This window comes from Aethalodelphis obliquidens, unplaced genomic scaffold (assembly GCF_003676395.1).
Source record: "Aethalodelphis obliquidens isolate GAN/ISIS:26980383/991018 unplaced genomic scaffold, ASM367639v1 scaffold3, whole genome shotgun sequence".
Lineage (NCBI taxonomy): Eukaryota > Metazoa > Chordata > Mammalia > Artiodactyla > Delphinidae > Aethalodelphis > Aethalodelphis obliquidens.
Window position 1 is genome coordinate 81,198,875 of NW_020837947.1, and position 16,191 is coordinate 81,215,065.

The window sequence follows — 16,191 nt, forward strand, 5'->3', positions numbered from 1 at the left end:
ATGGAACTTGGGTGGGAACAAAGTTGAAAGAATAAGAGAGGGAGCAACACTTTTCTGGGTATAACATGTACAGTTTTTATTCTGGAAACACAGAAGTTTTAAATATTCAAAACTAAAATTACATCAGTAAGGATGCAGATACAACTCTAAAATTGAATATAAACAGGAACAAATTAACCTTGTTGTATTTCAAATAAACATAACTTCAGAGAAAAAAATAAATGAATCCAGGTAATTTTGAACACAGTCTTTTACCCTCAGTGTAAAAATAAAAAAGAAATGCCAACAGATCTTAAACTCTGTAATTGGTTGGAAATTTCAGTGTTAAAATTTTTTTTTCACTTTAATAAACACATATTTTTAAAAAACCCACGACCATATAATTTACCCGTTAACGTAAACAATTAAATGGTGTTCGGTATAGTCACAGAGTTGTACCACCATCATCAGAATCAACTTAGAACCTTTCCATCGCCCCAAGAAGAGACCCAAGAGCACATACCCCTCATCCTCCCCACCACCCCAATCTCCCTTCTAGCCTTCAACGCTGATGTTTGTCTCTGTAGATTTTATTCTGGACATTTCATATAAATGGAACTCTACAACGTGACCTTCTGTTATTGGCTTCTTTCTTGTACGATAGTGTTTTCAGGGCTCATCCATGCTGTAGCAGGTATCAGTATTTCTGTATATGCCACAGTATATCTATCCATTCATCAAATCGGACATTTGGGTTGCTCCCACTTTGGGGGGCAGTTGTGCCCACTATTTAAATTGTTAAATAGAAGTGGTGAGAGCAGATATCCTCATTTGTTCATGATTTTTCACCATTAACTCTGGGCCAAGTACTGAAGTGGATCCCTGAATCTCAGACCTCCCCACCCATCATGTCAAACGCAGCTCATTTTTTTAGTAAGATCTGCTTCACATACAGATCAATAAGAAAAAGACACCTCAACAGAAATGAAATGAAAGCCTGGGCAAAAGACATGGAGAAAACAAAACAAAACAAATAAAAGTGATAAACACAGAAATGCTCTACCTGCTTAGAAATCAGTTAAGAGTACACCAAAGTGCCACACTTGCTAGCCTAATTAGCAGAGATCTAAAATACAACAATTATGTTATGAAGAACGCTGCTATGGCTATTTATTTAGAGTTTTTGTGTGACATGCTTTCATTTCAGTTGCTGGGTCAAACGGTAATTATGCTAAACTGTTTACTATTTTGAGGAACATTTTTTCAAAGCAGCTCCACCATTTTACGTTCCTACAGCAGTGTATGAGGTTTGCAATTTCTCCATATTCTCTCCAACACTTGCTATCGTCTACTTTTTACTATAGCCATCACAGTATATGTGAAGTGTCGTCTCACTGTGGTTTTGATTTGCGTTTCTGTAATGGTCAATGATGTTGAGCATCTCTCCACATCCTCATCGGTCATTTGTATATGTTCTTTGGAGAAACGTGCATTAAGATCCTTTGCCTATTTGTATTTTTATTATTATTGTAAATTTTTTTAATGGTGAGTTTTTTAAAATTAATTAATTGATTTATTTATTATTTTTGGCTGCGTCGGGTCTTCATTGTTGCACGTGGGCTTTCTCTAGTTGCGTCGAGCGGGGGTTACTCTTTGTTGCGCCACGCGGGCTTCTCACTGTGGTGGCTTCTCTCGTTGCGGAGCATGGGCTCTCATTGCGGAGCACGTGCGGGTTTCAGTAGTTGTGGCACGTGGGCTCAGTAGTCGTGACTCACGGGCTCTAGAGCGCAGGCTCAGTAGTTGCGGCACACGGGCTGAGTTGCTCCGCAGCATGTGCGATCTTCCCGGACCAGGGCTCCCTGTAGTTTTATTATTGAGTTAAGTTGTTTTTTATATATTTTGGACATAAGTCCTTTGCCAGATATATGCATTCCGAATATTTTTTCCCATTCTGTGGGGTGTCATTTACTTTCATGATGTTTTCCTTTGAAACACAAAAGTTTTAAATTTTGATGAAGTCCAGCTTTTCTTTTGGTGTCATATCTAAGAAACCATTCATTGCCTAACCCAAGGTCGTGAAGATGCACTCCTAGGCTTTCTTCTAAGAGCTTAATGGTTTTAGCTCTTACATTTAGGTCTGTGATCAATTTTGAGTTAATTTTTTGTATACGTTATAAGGAACAGGTACAACTTTATTCTTTCGCGTGTGGATATCCAGTTGTTCCAGCACCATTTCTTGAAAAGATGATTCTTTCTCCACTGAATTGTCTTGCTATCATTGTCAGAAATCAGTTGACCATGTGAGGGTTATTTCTGAACTCTCAATTCTATCCCTTTGATCTATATGTCTATCCTTATGCCAGTACCACAGTCTTGATTACTGCAGCTTTTAGTAAGTTTTGAAATCAGGAAGCATGGATCCTCCGACTTTGTTTTGTCTTATTTTTAGTTGCTTTGGCTTGTCTGGGTCTCTTGCATTTCCACTGGGATTTTGCAATCAGCTTGTCAACTTATTAAAAAAAGACCGATGATATTTTAAGAGAGTTTGTATTGAACCTATACATCAATTTGGGGGGTATTGCCACATTGAAAGCATTAAGTCTTCCAGTGCACGAATGGGGATGTCTTTCCATTTGTTGACGTCTTTCTTAGTTTCTATCAACAATGTTTTGCAGTTCTCAGAGCAGTTTTCACTTCCTTTCGAAAATTTATTCATAAGTACTCTCTTCTCTTTGATGCTATTGTAAATAAAAGTGTTTCCTTGATGTCATTTTGGTTTGTTCATTGCTAACATAAAAATACAATTGTTTTTTGTATTTTGATCCTGTAGCCTTCAACCTTGCTGGACTTGTTCATTAGTTCGCATCGTTTTTTAGTAGATTCCTTCAGATTTTCCATGTACATGATCATATCATCAGCAAACAGAGATAACTGTCTTACTTTCCAAGTTGGATGACTTTTATCTCTTTTTCTTGCTTAGTTGCCCTGTCTAGAACTTCTGGGGCGATGCAGAATAGAAGGGGCAGAGCTGACATGCTGGTCTTACTCCTGATCTTTGGGGGAAAGCACTCAGCCTTTGACCATGAGTATGATGTTAGCTGTGGGTTTTCATAGATTAATGCTAAAGTATTAGGGATAACAGGCATCATATCTGCAATTTACTCTCTCAAAGGGTACAGAAAGTGCAATAGTGATACGTGTGTGTGCATGCACTTATGGGGAAAGAGAGAGATAGCAGAGAGTGAATATGATAAGGTCGCTGTGGTACGATGTTAACACTGGGGAGTTCTAGAGAGCCACTCTCTTCAGTCTGTTTTTCTTGAGCCCTTCTTTCCAAATGAAAGAAATTACTGGGTGCCATTTTACCCATCTAGAGATGTAAACCATGGGTTTGACAGCCATATCCTTGGTCTAATCCTTGCTGCAAACTTAGTACTTCTCTTATTTTCATCTTTTTTTTTTTTTTTTTTTTTTTTTTTTGTGGTATGCGGGCCTCTCACTGTTGTGGCCTCTCCCGTGTGGAGCACAGGCTCCGGACACGCAGGCTCAGCGTCCATGTCTCACGGGCCCAGCCGCTCAGCGGCATGTGGGATCTTCCCGGACCGGGGCACGAACCCACGTTCCCTGCATCGGCAGGCGGACTCTCAACCACTGCGCCACCAGGGAAGCCCTATTTTCATCTTTTATTATTTGCAGTTGAGTAGCAGCTGCCTCTCTCAATGCTACAAGTTCTGAATTTCTGGATTGTCTATTCCCTTTTCTTCCTGCTTATGAAGCAGCCAGTCGTCTCTGAACCCATCCATTTTGTGGTAATTTGTGAAATGCGGCGAATATTAACCAATCCCTTCCCCTAAAGTCGCAAGTCCAGAGACGCAGCATCTGCCTTCCGAGTTCTCCGAGGCAACAGTGTATTTTGCCACAGCATAACACGGATCACCATTTATCCTCAAAATGTTTCCATCTGGCCAGCGGGAGACCTTTGTTTCGAAGCTGGCGCCTGTGTTCTTCTCTCTATTGGTCTTTGGACACAGCCTTACTTTCTGACAAAAGTAGATTTTCCAGGCTCGTCTTGTTCTTTCCCTGCCCCAGCCTGTTCTCTAAGAGTAATTCCCTGCTCAGGTTTAGGAAAGTAACATATAACATACGCACACATATATATGAATATATACAACGTTTTAAAATCTATCCAAGCCGGCTTGAGAGCGTTACATATGCATACATATGTATATTGCTAGTAGAGAGAATTATCCTATGGATTCCTTTTCGTAATTTTAAGAAAATGTGTACAAACCAAAAGTGACAGTCTATTTTGATTTTTATAATTTTAGCGTATCCTGTTTTCAAGCTAATGTTACCACTCTCACAAACTGAGATTTAATTCTGCTTGGAGTTAATGAATGTGCTGGTTTGGACTGGTAATTTGCCGTTCAAATTTGAGATCCTTCAAAACATCTTAACGAACGCTAGTGAAAGCATAGTTTCCAAACCGTGTGCAGAAACAGCAAGGCGTTCTTCGTATCAGTTCTGCAGATAAATAAATATGTCAATCTTTCATTTGGAAAGGGCTATTTCACAATCACAGGAAAAAATCCGTAAACTAGAACCCAGGCCAAATGTCTGAAAGCCCCCCTGGGATGTGGACAGGCCAGCAGCTTCCTGGTGGACAAGTCTTCCCCGCCTGGTAGAGGTCAGCCCTCTGACCTGACCATGGACCCCTGAGGAAGGACGGCTGAGTGGAGGGAGGTTGCTTTGGTGGGTTGTGTCCCTTTATCCTCTCGCTGGAGGGTGGGAGACTGCCGAGATCCTGTGCCTCCCACGCTCACCCTCTCTGAGCCAGGCGCCAAGCTCTACGATCCTTCTACATCAGGTTACTTATTTCCTTAAGACAGACGGTCCACCTCGATCAGAAATCTCATCTCCCAGGGATGTGATGAGCCTGGGCTCCTGGCTGCAGGAACCGGAGGGAGGACTCACGTGTCGCGCCTGTTCGCCTTTAGTCACAGCTGCTTTGCAAGCGCCTCTGAGGCAGAGAGCTTCCGGAACATCATCAGTATGAATATAAACGATTTAATCTGCTAACGGTCCTTGCGGGCTTTGGCTGTCTCGGGTGTATCACGCACGGGCAGGGTCCTGTTCTGACTTCCGATGAGAGCTGGGGTGCCCCTGGGGAAGGAGGGCAGGCAGCCGCGGGCCGGGCCACAGGGCGAGCTCCCCACCGTCCGGCACCCGTGCCGCCCCCTCCAGCCTGCGCCCGGGACAGCGCGTGGCACCTGCGACGCGGACGAGGTGGAGGTTCCCGCGGACGTTGAGCACGAGGGCCGAGGGCCTCCGTGCGCGCGCGCCACGGAGAGTCTGTCCGCCCTCACGGTCACCACCTCGGGACGGGCGGCCGTCGTGGGGAAGCTCGAACGTGCTGTCCCCACCGCAGCGTCTCAGGCCACCCCGCGACCCTCACCTGTCCCTGTCCTTCCTCCCTTGGGATGGCCGCCCAGAGGCCGAAGGGAGGAGTGGAAAGGTTTGCAACTGCTCAGTCACCGTCAAAATCACCAGGGTGAATGAGGGCTTGTCCTCCACTCTCACCAGCTACCTGTTCTCAGGAATGCGAACCACACGTGGCTTGGCAGCGATGACATTTTCTAAAATTTTTATTGGAGTACGGTTGCTTTACAATGGTGTGTTAGCTTCTGCTGTATAACAAAGTGGACCGGCTCTACGTATCCATATGTCCCCTCTATTTTGGATTTCCTTCCCATTTAGGTCACCACAGAGCACTGAGTAGAGTTCCCTGTGCTGTACAGTAGGGTCTCATTAGTTGTCTATTTTATATATAGTAGTGTATATGTGTCAGTCCCAATCTCCCAGTGCATCCTACCCCCCGGCCCCCGCCTCGCTTGCTATCTGTAAGTTTGTTCTCTACATCTGTGTCTCTGTTTCTGCTTTGCAAATAAGTTCATCTGTACCATTTTTCTAGATTCCACATAAAAGCAATGACATTTTTTAGAGTGGCTTCGTGTGATTTTCACTGAATATTCTGTATACTGACTCTTCACCCTGTTAACAACTTGGTTTGACCTAACAAAATGTAACGAGTACTGCGTTTTTTGTTTTTGTTTTGCTTAGTAGTAATGACAGTTAAATAAATAAAGGAAAATGGATGGTTTCATAAAAAACAATTACCAAAATGTAATTTAGTTTGTATCCATACTTTTAAAACCAAGAAGTAACTGATAAACTAGATGGAAATGACATGTAACTAGGCCACTAGACTGTCGATGCCTGTGCTCCCTGGTGTTAGAGTGACACACGCTCCCAGGCTTTCTGAGGGTGATGGGTGTGCGGGGGGGTGAATTCAGGCTGACAGCCACCGCTGCTGCTGCAAAGGGCAGCGGAAGTGCTGACAGTGTCACCCAGATGCTGAAGGCCAGGACAGCAGACTCAGGCAGGTAGGCAGAGAACACTGTGCTTGAGGGCCTCCCTTTAAAGGCCTCTAAGCAGTTAAGAAAGCAAGTAGGTTTCCTGAGAATTTTGAAATGGAGGTTAGCAACTCATTTCTAAAGTTAAGAAGGTATCTGCTTGACTGTCAGTTTCATCTATGCCATATGTTAGTCTTTGAAATGGCTAAATGTGGACGAAAATATTACATTAACGATCTACCGTAGACTCCTCCAATAAAACAAATTCAAACCGGAAACCTGCTCTTCTAAGTTAGTGACATTTGAAAGTTAGTTTCAAGAGCGGCAATGGGGTCGGGGTGGGAGGAGGTTCTGAGCACTGACTGGGGGGTGAGGACACCTCAGTCCTGGCCCTGGAGCTTCTGAGCAGCAGGGCGACCTCAGCCCGTGCTCTCACTAGGCTCTACACCTCTGCTGACAAGGCTGCACCCGAGATCAGCTCTGAGCACTTTCGAGATTGACAGCCTGTGGTCAGGATCTAACAGCCGTGATTCCAAGATAAGCATCTTACCTTCACCCACACCCTTCCTCAGACCCAGAGTCCCATTCCTAAGAGATGCCATCTGCGCCTTGCTGGTCCACCTGCGACGGCAGACTCAAGGCACTGCTCCCAGTTCAACAGAATCTGTCCTCTGGTTCCCACTGGCCTCGTTTACATTTTAATAGGTTATGGCTGATAAAGCTTTAGAGGAATGAGTCGGTGAATCAGTCATTTTCCCTGGGCTGCTGCAGGTGTAATTCAGGCAACGGATCACAAACACGCACAGCCCTGAAGACAAATTTTATCTATGTGAAATTTTATAACTATAAAATAGACTTCCTCTTTGTAAAATGATCCTGCATTCAGATGGTTAAAACCGCCTTAATGATTTCTACTAAGGGAAGGTGCAGGGCAATTTCCTACAGCCATACCTTCTCATTGTTTTAAAGGAGAACTTTTTTTTAAAGTATTCAATAAATCAAGTGGTTTTGCAATTTTATTGCTAAATTAGTTCTATTATCAAATATAACTAAAATGCTTTTACATAATATTTTTATGATTTCATAGTTTGCCCGATGTACCTTATTTCTTGGATTTTTTTTTCCCCTCTGTGCCACTGGGGTGAAGATGCTTTGATTAGAGAACAGTGTACAGAGGCTTCCAGTTTGTCTCTGAGTGGGAGGTTGCTATTTATGCGATTTAAAAAACTGCAGACCGATATTAGTTTTTCAACTAAGGAAAAGTCAGAGCGGTGATATCTCAAATGAATTTGAGCAGAAATGGGGCATTTCTGTGATTTTATGTAACTGGAAGAAAAAACATCCAACCTCCCATATTCTCAACCCCCAGGGGCTGACTGAGGAGTGTTTTTCTACCCCTCCCCTGCTGCTTATAGCGTCTGGCAGGGGAGCGGGCTCCTTCCTACACATTTTATATAGAGTGTATTAAAGAAAAACCGTCACTGCAACATGTTTTATTACTAAGCCTGCCGACCAGGAAGAGGTGGCACCTTTGACCAGGAAGTGACCCTGTTTTTTTTTGTCTATGTGTACACAACCCATAAAAGTTTCGAACGGCAAAATCAAAGGAGAGTAGCAGCAACCGTGGACAGTGAGTGAGAGAATGAGGCACCTGGAGAGAAGCAGGCGGTGGCAGGAAGTGGCGGGAGGTGGGGACGGCCCGGGGAGCGCTGAGAACGCGCACGTCCAGTGCGAGGGTCCGGACCGCCCCCCGCTCCCCGGCGCTCGAGGGCGGCGTCTCCACGTCCCCCCCCGGAAACGCTAGCACAGTCCTCTGCCGTGGGAGGTGTGCAGTGGGGTTGTGCAAGTGTCCTGAGCTGTGTGAGTGTCTCTAGACGCGCACAGCCTAGGCAGTCGGGCAGAGCCTCCGGTCCTCAGCCGGCTGATACCGAGGCTAGTCCGCGTGCCGCCGGCTCGCCGGGCCTAGTCCAAGGCCGCTGGCACCTCCTTCGCACCAGGTCGGTACCGGTACCTTGTGCTCTTCTTACGGGTGAAATGTGTTTCCCCTAAAATGACATGGTGACGTCCTAACCCCTGATACCTCAGAATGTGCGCTTATTTGGAAAAAAGGTGTCATTTGTCCAGATGAGGTCGTACCGGAGGAGGGTGGGCCCCTAATCCAACATGACTGGTGTCCTTACAAGAAGATGGCCTTGTGAAACCAGAGACACACGAGGACAGCGCTAGGTGACCACGAAGGCAGAGGCTGCCGGCGTGCCAGCAGCAGCTGGGAAGAGGCAAGGGAGGGTGCGCGCCTGCGTCTCAGAGGGAGGGTGGCTCTGCTGACACCTGGACTTCAGGCTTCCAGCCCGCAGAACTGGAGAGCATAAATCCTACTGTGTTCCCAGCGTACCCTCCCCCTCCCCCCACCCCCACACCTGTCAAAAAAAAAAAATCCGATTGTTTTAAGCCAGTCTGTGCTGCTTGTTATGGCCGCCCGAGGAAACAAACGCAGCTTTCCAGACGGTGGGCTCGGCATTTCGTCCGGTATCCTCCCTGCATCCCCCCGGGGGGTTTCCTCCGGGCCGCAGCTTGGAGCTGGGCACCGGAATGTACTAACTGAAGACAAAGCCTGCGCGCTCCTCCCCTCTCCTTCAGAGGTGGTCGGGTTGAGTCCCCCTCAAAGAGCAGAAAAAGACCCTAAGAACACAATCCTGGCCTCGCCTTACTGGACTGCCGAGGCCACCACAATGAAGGGAAACAGTAACCTGAGAACAAAGCCCAGTGGATTTTTTCCTGAGCAACAGATGACGTCAGCGTGGCGCTGCTCCCCGTCCTGGGCCATCCCGACCACAGCCTCAGTCACCCGCGCCCGCGGGAGAGGCCGGCTCGAGCCACGGAGGGCTAAGGACGCCGAGATGCAGGAGGGGTCGGCGCTCCCCGGCCGCGCCCTCACTAACCCCCAGGGGGCGGCGGGCGCCGGAGGCGCGGACGGGCTGTGAGCCACAGCAGGGAGGACGCCTCTGCACCGAGGGCTGAGCCACACAGGGCGCTGGACACACCCCCTCTGCCGGACACGCCCGCGCGAGAGGGACGCATTCGCCGGGTTACATTCACATTCAAAGGCAGACGGGGGACTATCCTGAACGACGCGTGCTGAGGATTTGGAAACAGCCTCCCGTAAGTAACACAACAGCACCAAAGACTTTAACTGCCACTTTCCCAAAGGAAAAGAGATGGAAATATACTATATAATCAAAGAGAACTGAACCCATAATAATGATTTTCCTGAATGTAAGCGATGATGAAACTTTTTAATGTATTTTCTAAAATTTTCGAAATCATGTCATGGTCTTTAAGAGCAGGCTATAAAACAGAGAGCCAATGGGCTACCATCGTGCTTACAACAGGATGTTTAAACCCAGTGTAACTGTAAGTATGTTACGTCTAAAATAAATATCTTGAAGTGAATATAAGCACAATCTTCCTATACTGTAGGTGAAACAAAACCTTAAAAGAACAAGACCGTTTTTTTGGTTTGCAGTCAAGATCAATTGTTTCTTTCTCAGAAAAGATATATTTTAAAACATCCATCGATTTTTTGCTACCCTAGCCCTGGGCTCATGCCTCCTTCACGTTGATATACCCGTGTCACCCCCCAGCTAGACTGGCTGCTCAGCCAGGGACCCATTCTCTGAAATCCTCTGAAACCTGCTTAACTCCTCTATATAAAAACTACACATTCAGTCTGAAGTTGTCTGCCATAAAATATCTCAGAGGGGAGAAAAAGTGTAAGGGGATAATGAAACAAAATTAATAGCTGCTGATAAATATCAATAACTGTTAAACTTGAGCGATGGGTACATGGGGGGACACACTGTATTATTCTTTCTACTTTTGTGTATTTTGAAAACTTCCAAATAAGAGCTTAAGCAACAATAACAAAGATGACATGTCTGGTCACTTTCCACAGGGGACTGCTTAATACCCAGTAGCAATGAATGCATGAAAAGTAAGTAACACCGAGACTTCCCTGGTGGTGCAGTGGTTAAAAATCCGCCTGCCAATGAAAGGAACATGGGTTCGAGCCCTGGTCCGGGAAGATCCCACATGCCGTAGAGCCACTAAGCCCATGCACCACAGCTACTAAGCCTGCGCTCTAGAGCCCACGCGCCACAACCACTGCAGCCCCTGTGCCTAGAGCCCGTGCTCCGCAACAAGAGAAGCCACCACAATGAGAAGCCCGCGCGCAGCAACAAAGACCCAACACAGCCCCAAAATAAATAAATTTTTAAAAATAATTAACACCTTCTAATGAGCTACACATGCTAACTCGCCCCTTAATACCTTCAACTGTGACCAGTAAGGACCGTGGGGGCCTTCGGGAGTGACTCGAATGTGAGGAGTATCGGAGAGTGTAGTGGGGAAAGACCGGGGAAAAGCAAATTTCAGGAGAGGGCTTAAATTAAACCATGATATGTAGGTGTTGAACTGGTTCTGAGTGTGCCCTGAAAGATTTATCTAGTATGTCCACTGTGAAGAAAAGCGGGAACTATCTCGCATTTCAATGACTGAAACAGCTATGACATTTCACGCCGAAGCATCTTTTCGGTGACCCGACCCGAGTGGAGACAAGGCCTGCCTGTGGGCCTGCAGTGGAGGGGCCTGGCAGGTGGGGCGGGGGGGCCTGGCAGGCCGTCCTCAACAGCTCACCCCTCACTGCTGATCATGCAAGCCAGCCTGCTCGGTGCCAGGTGAGGAGCTTCGCTTCGGCTGCGCGTCTGAAAATGTCAACGTTATTCTTGTCTGAAACTCTTCTTGCCTTTTACATTTTAATTACTCGTATAAATTTTGCAAAGTATCTGAACGTGGTAAAGAGTTTTGTTCTGTTATTTTGGCACTTGCTGAAGCCGATCCCCATTTCTAGTAATTCTCTTTAGATTTCCTCAATAAAGATTAAATGTAAATAATGTGGGCAGTTTAAGTGAATTTAATGGTTCTAAAAAGTACGTGGGGTCAGCCTTACATAGCCTGAAGTTCTTGGTTCATGTGCAGGACATGAGGGCCATGCCTGTGGCTCAGCTTACATCCTTATAAAAATTACGCTAAAACCAGGACCGGTCTCAGACGTTTTGTGACCAAGCTTGTTTCTGGGTTAAAGCCTCCCAGCCCTCCTGTCTCCCCTTGGGCTGCACCCTGGCTAGACCTGACCCACTTCGTCTTCCTTAACCGCTGCCTATCTTTTCTAATCCCATGCCCCTGCAACCCAAGGGGAACTTTTTGTTACTTGTCTCTTATCAACATTAGAAACCGGGCTTCCCTGGTGGCGCAGTGGTTGAGAGTCCGCCTGCCGATGCAAGGGACACGGGTTCGTACCCCGGTCCAGGAAGATCCCACATGCCGCGGAGCCATGGCCGCTGAACCTGCGCGTCTGGAGCCTGTGCTCCGCAACGGGAGAGGCCACAACAGTGAGAGGCCTGCGCGCGTACCGAAAAAACAAACAACCAACCCACCCCACCCCCAAAAAAACATTAGAAACCTCAAAAGATTCCAAATCTTTTAGTATTTTGGGTGGTTTAAAGAAAAATGCATTACTTTTATAAATAAATTCCTAAAAGAATTTGGGGCATTCTTATAGCAGTTTAAGGTTGATTTAGGATTATTTTATCTCACCTGAGGGACCCAGCTGGCCCAATTCTAGAATACCGGGCCAGGAAACTTATTACAGGGGACATTGTGAGAAGGAAACAATACTAGCTTCTGGGCACTGAATGAGACCAGGCTGCAGGTGTTGAAGGAAGGTCAGTCCAGCAGGCTTGACACTGCACACAAAAATGTCACAGTAAATAGGTGTAGTTCACACACATGCGGTCCCACAGGGAAAGAGACTCGCCATAAAGTAGCAGGAGTGGTATCATGTGCAGACAGAACATGGCAAGAGGGAACCTGCGAGCAGGAACTCAACTTAGTTGTTGATCACTAGGGAGGTGGCACTGGGAAGAATGCCTGCAAGGTAGTAGGGCTTCGTGTCTCCTAAGAAAGACAGGGCAACAGTTTGGCAAAGCAGGTCTGAGAGGAATTTTGTGTACAAATAATGAAGACAAGGATCCAGTTCATCAAACTGCAGGTCTTAAACCAGCCTAGTCACTGATCCTGAGATTCAAGGCCAATGCCCTAGTAATAGCAGCTCGAATACTGTAACAGGTTCCTGTTGCTGCACAAGACATTACTGCAAACCCAGTGGCTTAAAGCAACAAACATTATTCACAGCTTCCTTGGGTCCGGAGTCTGGGTACTGGGTAGCTGGGTCCTCTGTTCAGGGTCTCACCAGGCTGAAATCAAGGTGTCGGCTGGAGCTGGGATCTTATCTGAGGCTCAGAATCCGCTTCCAATCCCATTCATGTGGTTTGCAGACTTCAGAGCCTTGTGGCTGTAAGAAGACCGAGGTTCTTGTTTTCTTGTTGGCTGTCAGCAGGGGAGCTTTCAGCTCCTGAAAGCTGCCTTCAGGAGCTAGTCCATGGCACTTTCACAACAGAGCATCTTACTTCTTCAAATCCAGCAGGAGAACCTTCCTCCAGTTGGCTACAGTGGATTCTTACACAGGTAACTTGAGCCCCAGAATGACTACTCCATCATCGTTGCCATAGAATGTAACTTAATCAAGGGAATGACTATCTCATCATATTCACATGCACACCAGGGAGAGGGAATCTCGGGGGCCATTGTGGAGTTCTGCTGGATGATTCAAAACTGAGCCTACGTTTGTTGAGTGTTTATTAAATGCTCAGCACCATGCTGCAACTGGGGGTACAAAACTGAATGAAATAAATCAGGAATATAAGACAGATAGGGAAGCCCACGGACTGATGGAGGATGCAGAATTGAAAATTAATTCTAAAACAAGTTAGTATGTCTGCAATAGTTGAATGTGGAAATGACACAGAAAAGATAGTCAAGGAAGTGAGGTATAGCTTGATAGGTGTTTTCTAGGCAGACAGTAAAGAAGAGGGCATTTCAGGCAGAAGGCATGTTTATCTACCAACACGTCTAAGAGGCTGTGAGTAATGGGGCTTGACTGGGAAGGAGGGGCCTGAACAGATGTAAAGGGTCAGAACAGGAAGGACACAGAACTTAAGACTTCATCATGGACAGGAACCACCAAGGAACTTGTGAAGGGATATTAGTACATTAAGGTCACAGAGACCAAGTTACACAAAGATAAAAAAACCTGACGCCACAAAAATAAGAAAAATTTCAATATAAATAAGCACAAGTGAAAAGCAAAAGTCTCATACAAATTGATAACAAAAGACCAACATCCAACAGAAAATGAGCAAAAGATAAGAAAAAGCAATTAACAGAAGACACAAAAGGCTGATAAACATAGAGAAGAGTGTTTAACATCACTTGTGATTAAGAAAGTGAAGATTCAAATAGTGAAACATCATTTTCACTACGAAATTGTTAGGATAACAGATACACAAAACATGTATACTTACTTAGATTATTGAAGGACAATACGTCAAAGGGTAAGCGGGTGTAGAGGTTTTATAGACAATTCTTGTTTTCTTCTTTATACTGTTTCCTAAATTTCCCCAATGAACTTGTATAAATTCTTAAAATAGTACCTAACATATTCATTTACTTTAAGAGAGAAAAAGCGTCTAATGAGAAACCGCAGTCCCTGTCCACCCAACTCGCCTCCAGAGGCAACTTCTTTCAGCTCTTCTAGTGTGCACTGCTCCAGGTGGTGTACATGTATTCACTCATTTAATCTTCTCAACTGTCCTACGAGGTGGAACTAGGATTATCTCCAATTTACACATAAGGATACTGAAGCACAGAGAAGTTAAATAACTTACCCAAGGTCACATAAGCTAGTAAGTAGTGGAGCTGGGATCTGAACCCAAGTGATCTGGCTCCAGAGTTAAAGATTTTCTGCTGTTACTGTGGCCTTACCGAACTATAATGCATTACTTAACTCACATTTATAAAGTCACTATTACCTAGCACATGGCAATGAAATCATTTAAAAAAAACGTTGTTTTACTTACATTTGTATCTTATAAGCAACTGATTAACTTAAACTGAAACATGATGAAATAAAAGTTTGTAGCTCTAATCATCACTTAAATATCCTAATACATTTAAATTAAAATTAATGTGCTAATATTTCCTCTTTCCTGATTTATAACAGCATATTTTCTTCCAAAGCTATCAAATATATTTTTAAACACATTATAGAAATTAGATGACTTAAAGGATATACAGAAAGAAAATAATCAAAAATAAGTTAATTCAGATGTACACAATCACAAAAAGATACTGAAGTTAACGAGTATGTGGCTTAAAAATCAATACAGCGTCCTTTTCGTTCCCAATCTCCATATCGGGTAGGTTCTGGGCCCCTGGGTCCACCTCTTTCTTTGGTAACAGGATTAACATCATCTGGAAATTCTGAAGAAAGACAGAGATGTAAAAAAAAGCAGTCAATGGAGATGGGAAAAGCATTATGGTCAATTCTGCAGACGAGGCTGCAGAGCTGACAGTTAACAGGCTGCATGCTACTGATGAGGCTACTACTATGCAGTCCTTAAACAAACTCTCCCCAGAGAGTGGTTCCTCTCCCCAGTTTGAGAAATCACTTTAGCATCCAATCTTCATATCCAATCTACTTTATTTCCTGCATTAGTGACTTAGAATTCTCAGAGGACTCTCAAGCCCTCATCTGAGGAGTGGCTGGGTTAGAACAGAAGGAAAGGGGTGCAGAGAATACAGAGTACAAATCCACAGGGTTTGGAAGGTTTTGAAACAAGATTACTTTGATTCAATGCCTTATTTTTCTTAACAGTGAAGTGGGTACAACCATCATACCTGCCTTACTATCTTGAGAAATAAAAAAAGAAATGCATGTAAAAGGTCTAGCACAGTGCCAGCTCCATAAGAATGCTCAAATAATTTTAGCTATGAGTATTAATTTTCCTCATCATACAGTTTTGGCTTCAGCAACTGGTTCCCGGAAACTGCCATTTATGGGCATAACAGCTGTTATTATTGTTAACAGTGTATGTTCATAATAGGATTTTCCGTTTTGAGTCAGGCCCAATTCTGAGGACTTTATACATATTAATTCATTTAACCCTCATAATAATCCTTTGGGACAGGAACAATTATTGTTTCCATTTTATAGATGAGGAAGACGAGACTAAGTGATGAAACTGAGTTTGAATTCACACATTCTGGCTGCAGTCTTGCTCTTAGTACATATACTGTACTGATCTGTACACAGGAAGATCAGGAGAGGAACCAGCTATTTGAAAGAATCCCAATTCTTAATGTCTAATCACTCATTCATTTTCTTTGACGTATAGGTGATTTACAATATTGTATTAGTTTCAGGTGTACAGCACAGTGATTCAGTTATTTTTACAGATTATACTCCAGGAAAAGGTATTACAAGATAAAGGCAATAATTCCCTGTGCTGTATATCATTGTTGCTTATCCAATTTATACACAGTAGTTTGTACCTCTTAATCCCATACCCCTATCTTGGCCCCCCCTTCCCTCTCCCCACTGGGAACCACTAGTTAGTTTTCTATACTGTGAGTCTGTTACTGTTTTGCTATATACACTGTTTATTTTTTAGGTTCCACATGTAAGTGATAGAGTATTTGTCTTTCTCTGATTTTTTCACTAAGCATAATATTCTCGAGGTCCATCCACACTGTTGCAAATTTCATTCTTTTTAATGGCTGAGTAATATTCCATTGTGTGTGTGTGTGTGTGTGTGTGTGTGTGTGTGTGTGTGTGTGTGTGTGT

General features: G+C 44.6%; 1 protein-coding gene across 4 annotated transcripts in view; it reads right to left on the reverse strand.

The window, feature by feature from the left end:
- Positions 1–11,915: 11,915 nt before the first annotated feature.
- The window catches only part of SDHAF4 (succinate dehydrogenase complex assembly factor 4), a 24,754-nt gene continuing 20,478 nt past the window's right edge, over positions 11,916–16,191 (reverse strand). Inside the window, exons 3-4 of one of the 4 annotated variants that reach the window (XR_003430022.1) lie at positions 14,234–14,828; positions 11,916–13,172 (exon numbers count right to left, since the gene is read on the reverse strand). Coding sequence is in view for 2 of the 4 variants with exons in the window: in XM_027093192.1 (XP_026948993.1) it covers positions 14,719–14,828 (110 nt within the window). In the remaining 2 variants the exon portion in view is untranslated. Of the gene's footprint in view, positions 14,829–16,191 lie in introns of all 4 variants that reach the window. The other 3 variants (XR_003430016.1, XM_027093192.1, XM_027093200.1) reach the window with 3 other exon arrangements.